Consider the following 21,593-nt stretch of genomic DNA (forward strand, 5'->3'; position numbering starts at 1 on the left):
TGTGCCCGGTGTCCTTGAGTAGTGGGTTGTGTCAACTATGGCTCAGAGGAAAGGTATATATGGGTCTCCAGCACTGAAGGTATCAGCTGGAAGCTTGGCAAGGCAAGTGCCCTCTCCATCACCTGGAAAGCAGGTCCTCCAAAGGGGGATGGGAGCCCAGAATGAAGAAAGAAAATTTCAGGACCGGGTTCACACCCCACTCTGATGAACCCACTCCAAGGGAAGGAGCCACGGGAGGATCCAGTTCCACCAAAGCAACCAGAGCTATAGTAGATGGAGCCGAGGAAAAAACAGGTGCCACACTAGGGACCACGGTGCCAACAGACCAGTGTCAATCCCGATGATGGCCCAGCTCCAGATGAATCAAAGACCAAAGGGTAGACTCCAGAGCCATGATAAGGTCTACCAATGGAGCTGAAGAAGCTGGAACCGGGGTTAGCATTGGTGTCAAAGGCTCTGATACTCCAGGGAGGTCAAGGAGGAAAGTATGTATGAGTCCATGGAGAAAAATCCTCAGCTTCAGGTGGGAGGGAGGATTTGGAGGGTGTTGGAAAACCTCTGCCCACCAGTAGCTGATCCACAAGCCTCACTACGTCCAGTTCTGAAAGGTTCCTGGAGGAGTGCGTGGATATCCCCGACAGGAAGTCAGGAAGCTCTAAGAAGGGGCTACATTGTTAACCAAAAAAATGGATCCACCAAAGGGGAATATCCATTCCGAGGGGTTATTTCACCTTTTGGCACCAAGGTCGAAGGACCAGCATGATGTACAGGTAGGGGGGAAGTGACCGGTGTTGGAATGACTATTTTTGGTGCCAAAAGGGAAGTTGGTAATGTTATCACAATCAGTGTCGAAGTCAGAGTTTGAGGAATAGGTGCCAAGGGTGGCACTGTAGCCAGCTGCTGAGGTGCCGGAACTGAAGACAGCACCATGGAAGGGGTTTGAGGCCCCGGTGTTGAGAATGTTGGTGCCAGTTTAGAGATTTTTGCCTTTGGCTTTGAAGATTTGGACTCACTAGTGTGAGAAGAAAAAGAAGGTAAAAATTTGCCTCTCTTTTTGTGTTCTTTCTTTGGAGGGGATGAGCCCTCCTCCTCAGAAATATCCTCCGCAAATGGAGATTTAAGAAGACCTTTGAGCATGCATTTATTTTGGCATTCTGCCAACGTCGGGAGCTAAAAGATTTACAAATGTCACATGGGGATTTTACAGATATGTGTGGTACCCCAAGACAGTTAACACAGTATGTATGGCTAGCAGCATTAGGCATTTTCCTGTCACATTCTTCACAGCACTTAAACCCAATAGTACTCTTTTTCTCAAACATAGTAGCACAACAATTATGCAATTTAAAGATGTAGCACTGTTAGAAATCAAAGTCAAGGAAATGAGAATCTTTCTAAAAACAGATTTAATGAGTACACCAGATATAACAAAACAAAACAAAAAACAAAACATCCACTGATTTAGCGCTTTCGTCTCCCTCCGGAGACTTCCTCAGAATCAGTTAATTGACAGATTTTAACATTATTTATAAGCCTATATATGGGCATCATTATTCAAATATCAATATTTATTTTTGAATACAAAGGTTCATATTTGTAGATGTTTGAAAAGATAGATTAAGACAGCACGGAATTGCCATTATTTCGGTGGAACATGTTGTCTTGGATTATTTTACTAAACTGTGGTGTTATACTATTCCTTTATAGTATGAATTCACTGTTTTTTTAAAAGGTCAACCTATCATGTCAACTTATTTTTGATGGCCTAGTATGTATAGTAGGTCTTTAAGAGACAATCAATCAATTAATTAATTAATCTTTATTGCCAGGCCAGTTTGTATATAAGATGTTAAAATCTGTCAGTTAACTAATTCTGAGGAAGTCTCCGGAGGGAGAAGAAAGCGTTAAATCAGTGGATGTTTTGTTTTTTGTTTTGTTTTGTTATATCTGGTGTACTCATTAAATCTGTTTTTAGAAACATCTTTATTGGACTATATTTTGTGTTTTTAGACAATCATATTTGGCATTGAGAAGACAGCCTTCATTGTCACCGGAACTATACTGTTTTTGTTTTAGTTTCACTGCTCTTTGTGCTTGGTTACCAAATGAGAATCTTTCCTAGGAAATGGATAAATAATCCTTGGGAGAAAGCTATCTCCCTAATTGAGACACTTAAAACAGACACAACTTTACCTTCATAAGAGGAGAGGAAGTAAAAAGTCAATTTTTTGTTTTGGTTTTAATGTATAATATTTGTTTGTGTATCTACGATTGTGTTCCTTTTGTCATTATTTGATTTGAGACCATTGTACATTTTGTAAATAGTTTATTCAGCTTATTCTTACTTGATCTGTAAACTTTATTAATTATTGGTTTGAAAAATTGAATAAAAATACTTGAACAAAAAAAATATATACAATTTAGCCACAAAAGATAAAACACACTCAATCACAAAGTAGAAGAAAGGATGTTTTTTTTTTTAATGCAGTAAATGGGAGAAAGAAAAAGAGAATACCAACAATGGTATTGGGAATTACCTCACAGGTAAGGGAAGGCCTGTACCAGCAATGGTACAAAGAGTATCAAACTTGGTAAAAAGGGAGAAAAGAGAGGGAGGGACACTTACACAAATAATCAAAAAGTATGCGACTAACAGTAGGCTAGCTAGGTATATGCAAAAAAGAAAGAAGAAGCTTTAACAATAGACAAAATGTGAACATTTATAAATGACATAGCTGAGAGCCAGCCTGACACGTCTTTATTCAGTATGCGGCAGACGAGATCTGAGGTAATATAGAGAGGGGCACTATGGCTAAGACAGCTCAAGATTTTTTTGAGCTGGTGTGAGCTTGTTATAACGGCCGTCTCGGTTCAGAGGACAGAACCGACACCCATCAATAAGGAATGAATGAAGATTAACAACATCCGATTTTATATCATGAAGGGTTTAATAGAAATACGGTTAAGAATAGAAAGTGTTTTACTTACAGTTACCATTTTCCTTCTTCTTCCCTTCCCATTAGTCTCCTTCTAAACAGCAATGACGTGAAATGAGGCAAATGCCTTTCAGTCCCTAACAAGTTTAACAAAGTCAACAAACATCAATGCATTCCACTGTTCCTGGCACAGCCATATTTCACAAATGTGATTGATGCTTTGTAATCTCAAATGTATTGACTAATTTTCATGTTGCTGGTCTTTCTGTTCATCTCCATTTTCCAAGGTACCGATTTTCTAGTCAACTCCTGTGCTTTTTCCTGACTCGCAAGCATTTTCCTTTGGAACACTGTAAAAGGTTTCACTGGCAAAGTCTCTCTATGAACTTTATTATCTGAAGAATGAGAAGCAGAGGTCCCTTCTGCTTGATAACTCACTTTTTGTTGGACAAACCTTTGTATTTTCTCCTTAGCCTGTTCTGCATCAAAAATGACTTTGATCCTCCAGGAAAAATATTCTTAAGACAGCTTGAATTTTACACCTGCCTCTGAACATTCCCTTATTGCTGGAATAAAATTGCTTCTCTTCTGCCTGGTGTACAGTTGCTTCTCTTCTGCCTGGTGTACAGTGAATAATAATTTTCCAAAACCACTCTACTATCTCCAACTTTTAATACTTTGCCCATCTGTCATTGTTTTGTCTGGATCAGCTATTTCTGCTGCTATAATTGCAGCTTTACTAATACAAGTATTGGCTGTTTTCTCATGGCCAGATTTGGAGCATACACAAAACGTGCCCTTTCAGTTAACAAATACTGCTGTGGAATTCCAGTCCACTTGCTTATGTGTGTCTTCATAAAATGAATACAGTTTGTTCCTTACAGTTCTTCTGGTACAACAGAAAGCCTTTGTTTTTCCCTGAGAACTCTGTCCTCTAATTCTACCATTTTTGAAACATCTCTTCTTGAGCACTTTCATACTCAGCCAACCTTTTCTTCATTTCAGCACTTAATTTATGCAGTTTTATGAGTTCATCTGAATATCTGTTTAAAGCTTCTTCCATTTTTTTCTATCTTTTGTTATTTGAATTGATATACTCCTACAATATTTATTTTATTTTAATCAACTCTGAACACATTTGATTTATTTTTACCCTAGATTACTGGAAGCCAAATCTTGCACTAAAGTGGAAGCTTGGACTGTTTTTTCTGAACAACTGCAAGATTTTTTCCCAGTCAGTGTTTTCTCTTCAGCTTTTCTACTTGATTTTCTTTAAGGCTCTCTAAGTGTCTTCATTGCTGGCATTCAGGCAGTGTGCTTAGTAGCCAGTAACTGAACTTATTAAAACTGGCAGAGTTCCTGGCCCTTATCTTTCAGTTTTTATTTTAAACTGAAAGAGCTGAAGTTAAGCTGTTGATCAGTGTGCAGCCATCGTGGAAGTCCCATTTTGAGCTAAGTCTTATCTGAAAATGAGTTTTCAGTCTTACAAATGTTACAGTTATACCTATGACATCTAGTAAGATAATTGATATTCCATCCTTTGGATGCGGCATTAAGCTGAGGTCTCACCTGCATGAGGTGGTGGTTGCTTGGGTGGATGTAAAATATCCCATGGCACTTATTGAAAAAAGTAGAGGAATTTCACCAGTGCCCTGGACAAATTTCCTCTAATTAGTATAAATACTGCCTGTGGGGTCACCCAAAAAGAGAATATTGACTTAGTGGGGTGAACCTGGTCAACACAGAATAAATACATAAAGTAAATGTTCTTCTTTCGTCTTTTCCTGGTTAAGGGTCACCACAGCGGAACTCCGGTCCGCTAATGATTGGCAGTAGATTTTTATGGTGCCGAGGTGCCAGCCCAATGCCCAACCTTCAACAAAGGCACGCCGATTTACGCATGTCTTTTGAATGCCACTCGACCATGGGGAGGACATGCAGACTCCACACAGAAGGCACTCCAGCCGAGAATCAAACGGGAGAACCTCTTGCTATGAAGCGACAACGCTACCGCTGCACCACCGCAGCTACAAATACATAAAGTAAATAAGTAAAATAAGTTAAATTCAGACTAAGTTAATATTATTGGATGGGAATCTTAATTTCAGACTGGTGTTATAAGAAGGTTCTGGTAAAAGGGACAATTTTAAAAAGCCAGCCATTTATGCAGTATCTATTATTTGGAGGAGCTGGCATCTGGCAAGACAGTGTGATGTCATATAACTTAGCAAGGAGTCAGACAGCATGGTTTTAGTTTTACTTTAAATCATGTGAAGTCACTCACCAAGCAGCCAGCTATCTCTGATATCCTTAAGTCCTCCTGTGATCTCTGATAAGTCCTGTGAAGGCATTGTCAGAGTGTAATACAGTATTCTGCACATGTTGGACAAAATTGACAGAGTTAACAGCAATAGGAAATAAGGCAAGTCCAAGATCCAAGCATTTAGGAATAACACTGACAGCAATGGAAAAGGAATGGGTGGCATTTATCTTCAGTTCACAGTCAAGTTCAGTACATTTTATTTATTTATTTAACATTTATTTACCAGGAAAGTTCAACTTGGAATGAGCCAATTTTCAGCTGAGGCCCAGGGAAAAATGCTCCAGACGCATGGGAAGAAAACGGAGCACCCAGAGAAAACTCACACGAATGCAGGGAGGACATGCAGACTCCACACAGAAGACAACCCAGTCGAGAATCAAACTGGAGAACCTCTTGCTGTGAGGTAACAACGTTAACCGTTGCACCACTGCACCGTCCAAATACATTGTCTTGAATCAGGTAATATTGGAGGTCCTAATCACCCACATTCATGTACAAGATGGGGGGATGGAAGACATTACTGAAAAATATGAATACACAAACACTGCAACTTGTACATATCAGTTTTCTGGATCTGGACTCCCTACATCTGAGAATGTTGTCACTGAGAAATAAAGTATTTAGGACGTTCTGCATGGCTTGTGAGACTGTTTAAAAATTTTAATTCATTGCAAGCAAGTAAAACATGATTTAGGTGTTGTATTGTATTTTTTCTGATAGCATATAACATGGAAAGGGAAAGTGTATGATATTAGAATACACAAATACAACATGCATAGTAAATTGTTAAGCTTATTTTTCAGGGTAGCAGCACCTTGACATCATTCACAACAGAATGCAGAAAAGATGGAACTTGGGATAAACAGCCACCTCTATGTGAAAGTGAGTTGATTCAGTTTTGTTCCTTTCTTTCCTTTTGTTTGAAAGAAACCACACTTTTCTAGTTTGCAATTAAGATTTTAAATATCAGTACTTATTAAATTATGTTTTACAGATGCAAAGCTAGAAGTTCAGTATATTTTCTCTGTCATCCAGGAATAAGATTAACACAAGTGTTTATTTCATGCTTATGTTTGCAGTTTCATCAAACAGACAAACTCACTATATGCAGTAAGTGCATTCCAGACATGCTCACAGTAGAAAAAAAGGTGCATACAGTGTACAAATATGTCACTGCAACAGTCTTCTTAAAGACACATTGGGAAATTATATTGATGTGCTGCATTTTCATTGCTACATTAGCAAACTGGATTTTATTTAGCCTTTGTTAACCAGATTAGTTCCCCTAGCCCAGTAGCCTCTTTTCAGGGATGACCCAAGGTGGTATTTACACTACTAGGAGGCATTTCGCAGGGGCATCAGGGAACTTCACCTACTCCTTTTGATGAGTGCCATTGGGTCTTTTACATCCATCTGAGTTATCACCAACTCAAGCAGACAGAACCTTGGTTTAATGTCTAATCTGAAGGACAGCACTTTCAGGAGTGCAGCACTTCATTGTCAGTAATACAATCACCTGGGTTAGGAATAGAACCCACAGCCTTCTGGTTGTTCAGCACCAAAGGTGAGTGTGGTGCCAGCTTCACAAGTGACACTTTTTAAACCTTTAATGAGTCTGTGTACATGTGCTACAATGTGACATATCTTTCATATCCGATGTTGTCTATTTTCGACTGATTTAACTGGTGGGACAGATTCCCTAGCTACGTTCTCTCCAGGTGGCCTCCTAGAAGGATATTCCTGAGCACAGAAGAGCCAAAAGATGAGCAAAGTCTGGATTATACAGTCAGATGATAATGAGACACAAAGGTATGAACTGTAGATCATGTTGCTGCAGCACAAATTTTATCAACTGCCAAATTTATTTGAAAAACTGCTGCTGTCGCCACTGACCTAGCTAAATGAGCTGTATGTTTTTTGAGTAACTGTAAACCAAGTTTATCATAAACAAACAAAATGCAATTTGACAACCATCTAGAAAGAGTAGCCTTAGATACATCATAACCATATACCGCTCAACTGTACAGATTTCTGCAGAATGTCCAAATTTCTGCCTCATATTTATGGTTCATTTCTCATATGAGTTTATAAATATTTAACCATGGCCTAAAGCTAAATGCTAAAAAGTGCATAGTCATCCCCTTTGGGAAAAACAAGGTGCCCACAAATTACCACATAGGTGGTAATCCATTAAGTACGGAAGAAGTAATTAGAGATTTGGGGACCAACGTAGATAATAATCTCTCCTTTGATAATCACATTGCCAAAGTGGTTAGAAAGGCCTTCTATATAGCCCATCTTATCACAAAAGGGTTTGCATCTAGATCAAGAGAGGTCATTGTGCCCCTCTACTCGTCACACATCACGCCCATAATTGAATACAATGCCCCTTTTGGGATGTACCTTACCCGACACCTGCAGCAACTGGAGAGACCCCAAAAGTACCTCACCAAGAGGATCATGGGCTACAAACAGATGTCCTATGCAGCTCGACTAAAGAAACTCCAGCTATACTCAGTTGCTTACTGCCTACTCAGAGGCGATCTATGCCTGACGTACAAAGCCATGTCAAACCCAGAATTAATGGACATGCTCCACCTCAAAAAATCCAAGTCCCTTACAGCTACACGCTCCAGGGACCTAAACCTCAGCACAAAAATAAATAGGACATGCTGGAGGGACAGATTCATTTCCCAGAGGCTCCCCTCACTCTGGAATAGAATCCCAATTCATGTTAGACATAGCCCCTCGCTGACCCTCTTCAAGCGAAATTTGGACGCGTGGATGGGAAATCGCAAATTCACCCCTGGGATCTCTCCTGTGTCCCTGCTAGACAGAGGCACAGTAAACTAATCTTAAAAGGGTACCTTCTGTGACCTACTTTACAGAGGCACAGTAGATTAATCTAATAGGGAGGCAGAAGCCAAATATACTCTGGCTAGGCTTATAAATGCCCTAGGGCAGATAGCCTAGTATCTACCTATGAACCTATGAGTGTCGTTTTCTAGCAAATCATTGGCAGATCACTCAGGGTTTAAGTCAGGGGATAATGACAGACATTTGAGTTTCAGACTTCATACCCTTCAGAAAATCTGTGCAAATGCAAAACCTGTTATTCTATAAGCTTTTCAAGTTTGTATGAGCAATATTTAAAAAGTGTCCCTATTTGTGAGCCTTTGTCCCCTCATTATTTATGGCTCTGTACAGATTTCTTGTTCTAGGAGGTTGAGAGCTATGATCATAACTTAATCAAGCTTGGGAAAAAGCCAGAAACAATTGATCAGATTTTCTGTAGTTTTTTGTTCTATGAAGATAAAATCTGAGCTGTCTGTGAACATCAGATGCAAAGTATATTCTCCTTTGTTCGAACACTTTGGGAAGAATACCGGAAGATTAATGAATTGATTGATGTTATATTCAGATTCCAACTTAGGGATAAAATAAGGGTTTGGTTCAAGAAAACTTTCTTTGTGAAAAAAAAAAAACAGACATGGATGTTTACAAGAAATAGCTTGCAATTCTGAAATTCTTTTGGCTGAACTAACTGCTACCAAGAAGATTATTTCCCAAATCAAGAACTTAATATCCACTGAATTTGCTGGTTCAAAAGGAGATTTTGTGAGGGCTTGAAACATTATTGTGATATCCCACGGGGGAACTGGGTCCTTATTCCATGTCTAAGAAGAAATGTTTCTCTAAGAAAAGCTTTCAAAACTCTCAGTGCAGCTATAGGTTTGTGGTTATGGCCAATATGAAACTTAGAAATAGCTGTCAGTTGCACTTTTATAGTGAAGAAGTTAGAGCCTTTTCTGATAGCATATAAAATGGAAAAATGTGTTGTATTAAAATACAATTCTGAAAGGAAGTTTAATATATAAGGGAGAGAAGCAGAAAAGGGATCTAATCCTTTATCTGTGACGCAGAATGAAATCTTTTCCAAGTACTTCTATAAAGTTTCCTGGTGCTAGCCTACTGAGAAGCTTTCAGGATGTGTGGTAGTTCTTCTGAAAACCTGGCATCTCTGGCCATCATCAAAACTGGAGAAACCAAGCAGTTAGGTTTAGGGTGTCCAGGTTCAGGAGAGGATACCCAGAAGGATGTGATAGGTGATATGGACTATTAACCCGTGTCCAGGGAGGACATATTAGATAAGACCATAGACATAGGCTCATAGGTTCATACTAGGCTAACTGCCCTTGCGAGCCATTGGAAGCCTAGCCAATTATCCCTTGTGAGACTCAAACCCTGCACCTTGTGTTTGTAAGGCAAACACCTTTACCATTAGGCCACCCTCCCAACTCATGGGAAACAAATCTGTCGGGGCCAATAAGGAGCAATGAGGATCACTTTCACCTTGCACCTCTTGGCTTTCTGAATGAATTTCATCATTAAGGGAAAAGGAAGAAAGGCATAATGAAGCCCCGGGAACACATTGTGGACTAGAGAGCTCCTCTGTGGCTAACACTGTGGAGGCAAAGTAACTGTTGCACTTGTTGTTCAGGTGAGAAGCAAACAGATTGCAGCAAGATCGACCCCAGCAGCAGGATATTTTGTTTACCACTGACTGATTGAAAGATCACTCATGAGGCAAAATAATGTTTCTTTTTAGCCTGCCTGGTAGCACATTTGAAGTCCCCAGGATGTGTGTTCATATAAGAAAGCAATGGGAAGACATCACCCATTGCCACACTCTCACTGCTTCCTGACACAGTGGATAACAAGTGGTCCACCCCTACTTGTTTATGAACCAGACTACTGAATATTTAATCTGTCTGAATTGAAAACAAACCTTCTGGAAGAGAGTCTTGAAAAGTCTGGAACGCTAAAAGGACTGCTGTCATCTCTAGAACATTGATGTGTAGGTTGGCCTCTAACAGTGTTCTGGCACCTTGAACAGTCCTTCCATCATAATGCTCCCCTCACCCTAAAAGGGAAGCACCTGTTGTAACCACTGCTACCAGAGATGGAGGACAAAAGGAGCAATCTTCATAAAGAATGGGGGAGGATATCCACCAGCTGACATGTGACTTGTATACTGGAGTAAGCTTGATCAGGGTACTCAATGGGTGATGTTCCTGTGACCACTGGACTGACAATATCCACTTGAAAACTTTCATGTAGAATTGTGAAAGGGGTATCAGAGTGATTGTAGAAGCTATGAGACCTAGAAGCATTAGAATTAGTTGTGCCGGTGGAGGAGGGGGGATATGACTTGGCTGACTACTATTTGAAGGTTCAGGATTCTGGAGTGTGGTAGAAGAACCTTCTGATTCAAGGTATCAGGCTGGCATCTGATAAATTCTATGGATTGTTTGGGAGTCAGTTGACTCTTGGAGAGATGTACAGTGATCCCTAGATTGTGAAGTAACTGGAGTAAAGTGTCCCACCTTCTGATAAGGAGAACCTTGGCTGGAGCAGTTAAGAGCCAGTCATCCAAATAGGGAAACATCTGGAATCCTTGCAAGCTGAGATGGGCTGTGACTACTGCCATGCATTTGGTGAACCTTGGGGGTCTATGGTGAGCCCAAAAGGCAGAGCCCTGAACAGATAATGACTGGCTCCCAGCCTGAAGTGGAGAAATTTCCTTGATTGTTTGTGTCTCTTCACATGATATAAGCATCCTGGAAAACTGTTTAGCACATCTAGCTATCCTTCCTCAGAAAAGATAGAATGGCTTGAACCATGACCACCTGAAACTCTGTCTGCTTCAGAAATAGGTTTAAGTTCGAACATCATATGGTCGACACCATATGATCGAACTTTTAAAAGTTTGAAAATGTAATAAAAAAAATAAACCAAAGAAAAAACCTACCTGAATGGTTTAAGCAGGGGGGGGCGACCACCCTGCACCCCCCAATCCCTCTCTCTTGAAATATACCAATTCTGAGTTCGCACTACAGTGCAGAAAGGGAAATTTTCCCATTCTATACTGTATGGAGATTTCTGTTGAAACATTCAAACTTTTAAAAGTTCAATCATATGTTGGATCATATGACATTCGAACTTTTAAAAGTTCGACAACGTGATATAGACCCGGTTTAAGTGACTGAGGTCCAATATGGGCCTTAAGTCCCCTGTTTTCTTTGGTACTAAAAAGAATCTGGAGTAGATACCAGATACTTGTTGGATTGTTGAGACCTTTTGGATGGCTCTTTTACCTATCAATGTGTATTCTCTGGTGATTATCCACAGCACCCAAGAATCCATAGTAAGGGCCTGCCAGGTTTTGTGGATACAGCAATAAGAGCCCCTAGACACCCTCCAGAGAGCGGCAGCTGAGCAAACCTTCAGGAAAACTGAAAGGATTTCTCCAAAATGGGTCTGTAAAATCCTTGGTTTTGCAGAACAGTTCTGCCTCTAGGACGATGTCAATTGAAGTTACCCCCCCCCCAACAACCACCAAAGGAGGGTTTATCTGAAGAAGCACTCTGGTTAAAACCCTGCGATTTTCTGAAGGTCTTTTGAGGAGTAGAGAAGTGGATTCCCATGGCAGACAGAGTCCTACCGTCATGTTCACTTTTAGCTAGTATGTCTTTGATCTTGGGTACAAAAACAGTAAAACCATCAAATGGAGCATTAATGAAGGCTGTCTTAATGCATTTCACAAAATTATAAAACTACATTCAGTCATGGCAATGAATAGCTATGCCTGTCCTTGCAGCTTTTGACATCCCACCAGCTACATTTCAGAGCAGTCACATGGAAACACTGGAAAGAGATATAGAGTAGACAGCTGTAATTCCACTTATTCTGGATATCACTGCCAAGTTACCCAAGAGAGAATCTGTAAGTTCTTTGATCAGTCTTCTCTGAAAACATAGGATCATAGGATCATAGGAGGTTACTAGGCTATTAGTCCTAAGGCCCTTATAAGCCTAGCCAAGAGTTTAGCCCATGTTTAGACAAATCAGCACCCAGAGCCCCTGTCCAGCAGGGACACAGGTGGAATCCCAGGAGTGTATTTTCTGTTTCCCATCCAGTTATCCAGGTTGCACATAAAAAGGGATAATAAGACATTCTGCCTGATGTGAAGAGGAAGTCTATTCCACAGATGGGGGAGACTCTGGGACACAAATCTGTCCCATCAACAAGTCTTATTGATATCACAGACCAGGTTGAAGTCGTGAGTATGGGTTGCTTGAGTGGAGCTTGACTTGCGGATATGCAGCAGTCCAATCAAGGTGGGGTCTGAGACTGCTTTGTATGCCATACAGAGGTCACCTCTGAGGAGTCTGTATAAAACTGAGTAGAGGGACAGAGCTTTTAGCCTATCTGTGTAGGGTAGGTGTTTGAAGCCCTGGATTCTCCTGGTGAGGAACCTCTGTGGTCTCTCCAGCTGCTGCATGTGCTTTGTGAGATACATGCCAAAGGGGGCCTTGTACTCAATAATTGGCCTTATAAGGGAAGAATACAGGGCTCTTATGACTTCTTTGTCCATGGATGAGATACCCTTACTTATGAGGTGGGCCATGTAGAAAGCTTTCCGTACAATGGAAGCAACATGGTGGTTAAAAGTCAGGTTGGTATCAACCTGGGAACCCAAATTCCTCACTACTGACTGTGTACTACAAATAGTCACACACAGTTGCCTGTGCTGAAATTAGAACCCCTACCTATCTAGTTATTTGTACTATAGTGCTACATAGTTATCACATGCACCACGGAGCTTATAAAGATATAACTGCAAAGTCTTGACCCCAGGACCCTGTGCACTAGAGTCAGAGCAACACACCACTAAGTCAAATCAGCTGTATCAACATATGGCATGAGCCAAGTAAAGCGCTCTGAGTGAAAAGGTCGCTGAAGCATAAGTCCATTTTTAAAATGTGTCCAGAGTCTTTGATTTCCTGTTGGAGAGAGTGAAAAGATGTGCTATCTTCAGAGAGTACCTTCTTAGTGGCCACCACTATGACCATAGCATCCAATGGGAGACCTTCACTGTAGTGTGTACAATTCTTGGGAGCAGCTAATATTTTGTCTGCCTTCTTTGGAATGGACTCCACTGTGCCAGGTTTGTTCCAGGCTCTCTGAGCCAGAAAATCAATAATGGTGTCAGGAAGAGGAGTCAGCCACAAAAGCCTCCAGAAACATGGTTACTTCCTCAGAAAGTGTCAGTGGACCAACCCCCTCTTCGGTTGCATTAATTCCAGGATTTCACTAAAATTATGTGCCCAAAGGGAGATCTAGGGGAACCTTTCCCTTCATCCAAATCCATGTCTTCAGTAACAGATTCAGGCAATGAATCTAAGTGCCTCTGTTTACACCGCTGTTTCCTATGGATATGACATTTGGGCATATCAAACGATGGATCTGAATCAGAATGGGAACTCAAAACTGATACTACGTTGAGATTTTTTGGAGCTGACTTTCCCTGTTGATGAGAAGGAGCAGAGGTCAATACAGAAAAAGAAAGAGGTCAGGATGTATCTGAATGGGAAGGACACACCCCTTCTCTTGAAACATGAGCTCTCTTGATGGCCTTGAATGCTGAGCCTGAAATTGGAGTCAAGAAAAATTCCTGAGGAATTGGATCCAAAAATCCTCCCTCAACACCAACACATCCTGGGTCCGATGCCAGCATCAGAGCCAAGCTATCTAGAACCAAGGCTCTGAGAGGCAGAGACTGCCCCGTCAGCTTCAAACTCAACCTGTTCTCAGCAACCCTGGTACTAATGGGCTCTGATTCCCTTCTGGATCTAACAGTGTTGTCAAAAAGGAGTGGAGTAAAGCTGAATCTGAAGAAACAAGGTCTATCGGCACCATTGTAGGTGCTTTGAGTAAACTGGAATCCGTGGGTCTTGGATACAAAGGTTAGATCGAGGTCAGAGTCCTGAGTGGAGAGGGTGAGGGGGCTGTTCTCAAGTCAGTCTGTGTAGATGGTGCCAAGATAACCCCTAAATGGATCTGCTGTCAAAGGATACATTCACATCAATCTACCGATGTCAGTTTCAGTATGACTTATCAAAGAATGGGCAGACCTGGCTGAGGAAGATACTGAAGAACACCTCAATAGTCTTTATTCCTGTAGTTTTAGAGAGTGCAATCAAGGGCTAACTGGATCTAGAGAGAACCTTAACAGACGAGACGATCAGATCCATCCAGGCTTCATAACTGAATACTTAGAAATTTTAGGTGCCAAAGCTAGGTGGCTGGCAGGTCTGGAGTCCTTTTTCTAGATTTATCAGCAGCCTTCTCAGGAGTCTTGCTTCTCTGCAGTTTAGGAAGATACTTTTTTTTTTTGCAAAGTTTTTTTTTTGAAAGTTGATAGATACTGTGTAAATTAAAATGCTTTTCCCCAATATACTGTGTGTACAGTGAAAGGAAATGTGCAAGGCCAAACAGCAGTTTTCAAAATAATATGCTTGCTTTGCAAGAACAGTTATGTTCAGCTTAGATATTAATAACATATAGCTGTGGGCATTACTGTAAATGCATCCTGTTATAGAAAAAAGGAAGTTGACTTTCTTGGCTTTCAGATGCAGAATTAAATAAATAAAATGCAGACAGGCCAAGTGACACAAAGATGATGTGGAGATACTTTTGTGAAGGTTTCAGATACAGAGAGGACCAAAAAAGGGCATGAAATAACCATGGACTTTTTCATGACACAGACAGAAACCAGAAGAATAAGTCACAAGGACATTAAAAATAACATTGGTTGAAAAGAGTATATAAACTGGACAGTATGTTTCATTCAGTGGGTGACGTTTTAGACTAAGTGTGCCTTGATCTATTCATCTGTCGAGCTGTGTTATAATATAATTGAAATAGCTCTGACAAAATTAACTGTTTGGCAAGAATTTGTTCTGAGACAAATAAAGTATAACAGACACAGTAGTACGGAGATTGTCTGGTCTATTTTTGGACACTTTCTTCAGTGGTGACATTTCTTCAGAGGCAAAATAAAGACCTCTGCTTGACATTTCTTCAGAAAAGAAAGAGATACATTTCTTCAAAAGTTTTGAAGGGGATGTGGAAGAAGAACTTGGCTGAGCTAGCAGCAATTCTTTCAATATTAGTCTTTCCTGTTCTGAAGTTGATTATGTCCAAAGTAGGCACAAGTCTCACAGCTAGTGTCCAAGTGGGCTGCTCCTAAACAGTAGAGGCACAGAGCATTAGGGTCCTGTGGAGGGATCTTATGGTCATACATGGAGCACTCCTTTAAATTTTTATCAGACATCCTGTCTGAAAAAGAAGAAAAAGCACTGTACATAATAAGGTTAGATATGAAAAATGGGCCCAAAGGGCAAACACCTTAAATGATAGCAACCGGAATACATGAATGACAAAGCTTAACATGACACCTATAAGACATCTGACTATCCTAAAAAACTAAATATCCATGATTAAAAAATATATATATATATATATATATATATATATATATATATATATATATATATATATATATATAAATAACACTTAAAGTAGGGGTAGAAAAGGGAGTACACCTAAATTTAATATCAGAAGAAGAAGAAGAAAAATGAAGCTTGACTTACACTCACACCAAAAAGATGGAGATTAGAGCCCTGAAAAAAAAACATGACCATTTAATCATGTGGCAAATGAGATCTAAGGTATTCAGAGGGTGGAAGATAGGGATTATGAATAGGGGAAGAGTCTGAACCCCATCAGTTGAATCAGATGAAAAAAGGACAACACTGGATCAGGCTAGGTACGAATGGGAGTAGACTTTCTTGGCTTTCAGATGCAGAATTAAATAAATAAAATGCAGACAGGTAAGAATGGGAGTAGGGAGGGGAAAGAATACACTTTTTTGTAAGGTCAGGTGCTCACTTTTCGTGGAGAAGTAAAGATGGAAAAGGATGTGAGGTTAAGACAAAGGATGGAAAGAGAGAGAGAGAAAGGTTTGGAAGTAGGAGCACACAAAGAAACATAAAACATGGACAAAGACTTACGTAGGAGGTACTGACACTTGGGGGTGTGACAGTGTAATTAGAGACATACAGATAATGGGATTACATTGGTGATGGGGAGGACTGGACAACACACAGGGGAGAGAGGTGACACACAAGGAAAGAGAACATCAGAATAGGGGATACTGTAGATATAATCCTATTTTTCCCAATAGGGGATAGTGTGGATATAATCCTATTTTTCCCAATAGGAGATAGTGTAGATATAATCCTCTTTTTCCCATACTGCCTGGGGTAGACCAAGGGAAATGTTAGTCAGCAGCCTGACCATCTTCTACCTTGGACCCCTTTTGAGGTAGGGAAAGCAGAGCCATGCAGTGGTGTGACTCTTTAAGCCATATATATAACCTCTCCAGGTAGCTGAAGGAAGCTCTAGCTTTTGGTCTAGCAACTCCCCTATCATCTCTGCCAAATCCCACCATGTGACAAATTGTGCACCCCTAACAGTGCCACCTGAGGGAACAATAGGCTGCCCCCATTACACCCAAAAAGGAAGCAGGCCTGGAGCCATGTGAAGGTCTGGTAGGAGAAGGCTGTACCCGGGGGGGGCATAGCCATAGCAGATGCTGTGGAGAGAAATTAAAGAAAAAAACACCACATAACAATGAAACTGAAGAATGATGATAAATACAAGGAGAGAGAAGAGAAGAGGATAGGAAATATTACTATTAGGTATGTGACATATAACCCATAATAAACAAGCATGACATGCCAATACTTCTGCCTACCTGCATTATTACATGGCTGTATGGTAGGATGGGCAAGAATGTGTGGCTGTGTCATAGGTCCCAATACCTTCACTGTGTGCACAAGTGTGTATGTTGAGTGGCGTGCTAGTATTGTGCACAAAATACTGTAGCCTCTATGTGAATTATTGTGGCTGTAGACTCCACACATACTATATAGGAAGCAGTACCCAGCAGCACACATGACAAGGTCATATTTTAATACAAACATGGGTATGGACAGGGAATGTATGACCAACAGTTACATCTGTCAGACAGAAGTATAGCAAAATGTACTCAACAGGATCAGATCCAGCAATCAGTGTGAGGCCCCAGATAAATAACCGCCCCAAAATGATACCCCCCATAAACAAAAAGCTGCAACCCACAATAACTGCATGTCCATGACGAACGCCAGTTTCCACTAAGAATTACACAGCCCCTTTCCCCAAAAATGTACACACACACATATATATGTATATATACATATAACATTTGTTTATCGGGAAAGCCAACTGGGGCAGAGCCCATTTTCAGCGGAGGCCTGTGGAGGAACAGTTCCAGATACATGTCTTTGGAATGCGGGAAGAAACACACATGAATGCAGGAAGGACATGCACACTTGCACAGAAGGCACCCCAGCCGAGCATCAAACTGGAGAACTTCTTGCTGTGAGGTGACAACACTAACCTCTGCACCACTGCACTGCTATATGTATGTTTGTTTGTGTCTTTCGGCTTTTCCCCGGTTAGGGGTCGCCACAGCAGAACTCTGGTCCGCTAATGATTGGCAGTAGATTTTTACGTACTGGCTTGCTGGGCCTAATGCACAACCTTCAATGAAGGAATGCCCATTCACGCATATCGCTACACAGAAGACACTCTAACTGAGAATCGAATGGGCAACATCTAACTGTGAGGCAACAACGCTACCGCAGCACCACCACTGCAGTTTGTATGTGTGTGTGTGTGTGTGTGTGTGTGTGTGTGTGTGTGTGTGTATATATATATATATATATATATATATATATATATATATATATCATCATCTTCTTTCGGCTGTTCCCGTTAGGGGTCGCGACAGCGGATCACCTGTTTCCATTTCTTCCTGTCTTCTGCATCTTGCTCTGTCACACCAACCATCTGCATGTCCTCTCTCACTACATCCATAAACCTTATCTTAGGCCTTCCTCTTTTCCTGTTACCTGGTAGCTTCATCCTTAGCATCTTTTTCCCAATATACTCCACATCCCTTCTCAGCACATGTCCAAACCAATGTAATCTTGCCTCTCTGGCTTTGTCTCCAAACCTTCCAACCTGGGCTGACACTCTAATTATTCCTAATCCTGTCCACCCTCGTCACACCCAGTGCAAATCTTAACATCTTTAACTCTGCCACATCCAGCTCAAACTCCTGCCTTTTTGTCAATGCCACTGACTCCAACCCCATATAACATAGCTGGTCTCACTACCCTCTTGTAGACCTTCCCTTTCACTCTTACAGGTACTCGTCTGTCACAAATCACTCCTGACACTCTTCTCCATGCACTCCATCCTGCCTGTACTCTCTTCTTCACCTCTCTTCCACACTCACCGTTACTCTGAACTATTGACCCCAAGTATTTAAACTCATCCACCTTCACCACCTCTACTCCCTGCATCCTCACCATTCCTCTATCCTCCCTCTCATTCACACAAATATATTCTGTCTTAGTCCTGCTGACCTTCATTCCTCTTCTCTCTAGAGCATATCTCCATCTCTCCAGGATCTCCTCCACCTGTTCCCTACTCTCACTACAGATCACAATGTCATCTGCAAACATCATAGTCCATGGGGACTCCTGTCTGATCTCATCTGTCAACCTGTCCATCACCATTGCAAATAAGAAAGGGCTCAGAGCTGATCCTTGATATAACCCCACCTCCACCTTAAACGCATCTTTCACTCCCACCGCAGACCTCACGGCTGTCACACTATCCTCGTACATATCCTGTACCACTCTTACATACTTCTCTGACACTCCTGACTTCCTCATACAATACCACAACTCCTCTCTAGGCACCCTGTCATATGCCTTCTCCAAGTCTGCAAAAACACAATGCAACTCCTTCTGACATTCTCTGTACTTCTCCATCAACACTCTCAGAGCAAACATCGCATCTGCAGTGCTCTTTCCCGGCATGAAACCATACTGCTGTTCACTAATCATCACATCCCTTCTTAACCTAGCTTCCACTACTCTTTCCCATAACTTCATGCTGCGACTGATCAATTTAATCCCTCTGTAGTTACTACAGCTCTGCACATCACCCTTATTCTTAAAAATCGGCACCAAACACTTTTTCTCCATTCCTCAGGCATCCTCTCACTTTCCAAGATCTCATTAAACAATCTGGTTAAAAACTCCACTGCCATTTCACCTAAACACCTCCATGTTTCCACAGGTATGTCATCTGGGCCAACAGCCTTCCCATTCTTCATTCTCTTCATAGCTATCCTTACTTCCTCCTTGCTAATCCATTGTACTTCATGATTCACTATCCCTACATCATCCAACCTTCTCTCCCTCTCATTCTCTTCATTCATCAACCCCTCAAAGTACTCTTTCCATCTCCTCAACACACTCTCCTCACTTGTGAGTATGTTTCCCTCATTATCCTTTATCACCTTTACCTGCTGCACATCTTTCTTAGCTGGGTCCCTCTGTCTAGCCAATCAGTACAGGCCCTTTTCTCCCTTCTTAGTGTCCAACCTTTCATACAACTCTTCATATGCCTTATCCTTAGCCTTCGCCACCTCTCTCTTTGCCATACACCTCATCTCCTTATACTCCTGTCTACTTTCATCTCTCTGACAATCCCACTTCTTCTTTGCCAACCTCTTTGCCTGTATACTCTTCTGTACTTCCTCATTCCACCACCATGTCTCCTTGTCGTCCTTCCTCTGTCCCGATGTGACAGCAAGCACCTTTGTAGCCATCTCCCTTAATAGCTCTGCTGTAGTTACCCAGCTATTTGGTAACTCTTCACTGCCACCCAGTGCCTGTCTTAACTCATCCCTGAACTCCACCTCACAATTACCCCTTTTCAATTTCCACCATTTGATCCTTGGTGCTGCCCTCACACTCCTCCTCCTCTTCTTGATCACCAGCATCATCCTACAAACCACCATCCTATGCTGCCTAACTACACTTTCTCCGGCCACCACTTTACAGTATCCAATCTCCTTCAAACTGGCCCTCCTACATAAGATATAATCCACCTGTGTACATCTTCCTCCACTCTTGTATGTCACCCTATGCTCCTCCCTCTTGTTAAAATACGTATTCACCACAGCCATCTCCATCCTTTTCGCAAAATCCACTACCATCTGACCTTTTGCATTCCTTTGTTTAACACCATACCTACCCATCACTTCCTCATCCCCACTCTTTCCTTCACCAACATGCCCATTTAAATCTGCTCCAATCACCACTCTCTCACCCTTGGGTACAGTCATGACCACTTCATCCAATTCACTCCAAAATTTTTCTTTCTCATCCATTGCACACCCAACTTGTGGAGCATATGCACTAACAGCATTAATCATTACACCATCAATTTCCAGCTTCATAAACATCACTCTATCTGACACCCTTTTCACCTCCAAAACACTCTTCGCATACTGTTCCTTCAGAATAACTCCTACGCCATTTCTCCTCCCATCCACACCATGATAAAACAATTTGAACCCACCTCCGATACACCTAGCCTTACTCCCCTTCCATCTGGTCTCTTGCACACACAATATACCAACCTTCATTCTGTCCATCATATCAGCTAGATCTCTCCATATACCAGTCATACTGCCAACATTCAAAGTTCCAACCCTAACTACCACAGTCCTAGTCTTTCTCCTCTCTTCCTGCCTTCGGCCATGCCTTCCGCCTCTTCTCCTCCTTCAGCCAACAGTAGCCCAATTTTCACCAGCACCCTGTTGGCTAACAGTACTGGTGGTGGTCATTGTTAACCCGGGCCTCGACTAATCCGGTATGGAAATATTAACTGGTGACTGCATGAAAAGATTTGGTGAAGTTTTACGCCGGATGCCCTTCCTGATGTAACCCTCCCCATTTATCCGGGCTTGGGACCGGCACAAAGAAATGCACTGGCTTGTGCATCCCCAGTGGCTGGGTATATATATATATATATATATATATATATATATATATATATATATATATAGACAGATAGAGATATACAAACATCAACACAGGCAGTGTGCTTGGATGCTGCATGCAACATTTATCAGGCCACTGACCAACAGATCCCCTACATTAGGGCAGATGGGCCCATGTCAGTAAGAGTAAGTGCCTGTGTAACCTATGACTGTGTGTCATATGCCCTACTTGGGATTATGTGAAGAGCCCTACCTTCAAGTGCAATACTTTGTTTTTCCAGTTCTAAAGATGTTACAACATCAAGAAGTTATACAACCATTATGACACCTGCCACTGCTTACCCAAATTCATATTTACAAACCAAGCAGTGCATATCTTCATATAATATGTACACTTACCCCAACCGGTAATATGTAGGATGCAATAACCTACCTAAACAATACCACTTCCACAGGTACCTGCTTTTGCACTGTGAAAACATAACTGGCAGCTATATTAATGAATATTACTGAA

The 21,593-nt window shown here is 41.4% G+C and overlaps 1 protein-coding gene across 1 annotated transcript in view; it reads left to right on the top strand.

The window, feature by feature from the left end:
• Positions 1-21,593, top strand: part of MASP2 (MBL associated serine protease 2) — a 900,261-nt gene that overhangs the window by 691,236 nt on the left and 187,432 nt on the right. The window contains exon 8 of the mRNA XM_044063217.1: positions 6,063-6,141. Within this exon, the coding sequence (XP_043919152.1) occupies positions 6,063-6,141 (79 nt within the window). The remainder of the gene's footprint in view (positions 1-6,062; positions 6,142-21,593) is intronic.

The sequence above is a fragment of the Protopterus annectens genome, chromosome 2.part1 (assembly GCF_019279795.1).
Source record: "Protopterus annectens isolate FY-2018-M chromosome 2.part1, PAN1.0, whole genome shotgun sequence".
NCBI lineage: Eukaryota > Metazoa > Chordata > Ceratodontiformes > Protopteridae > Protopterus > Protopterus annectens.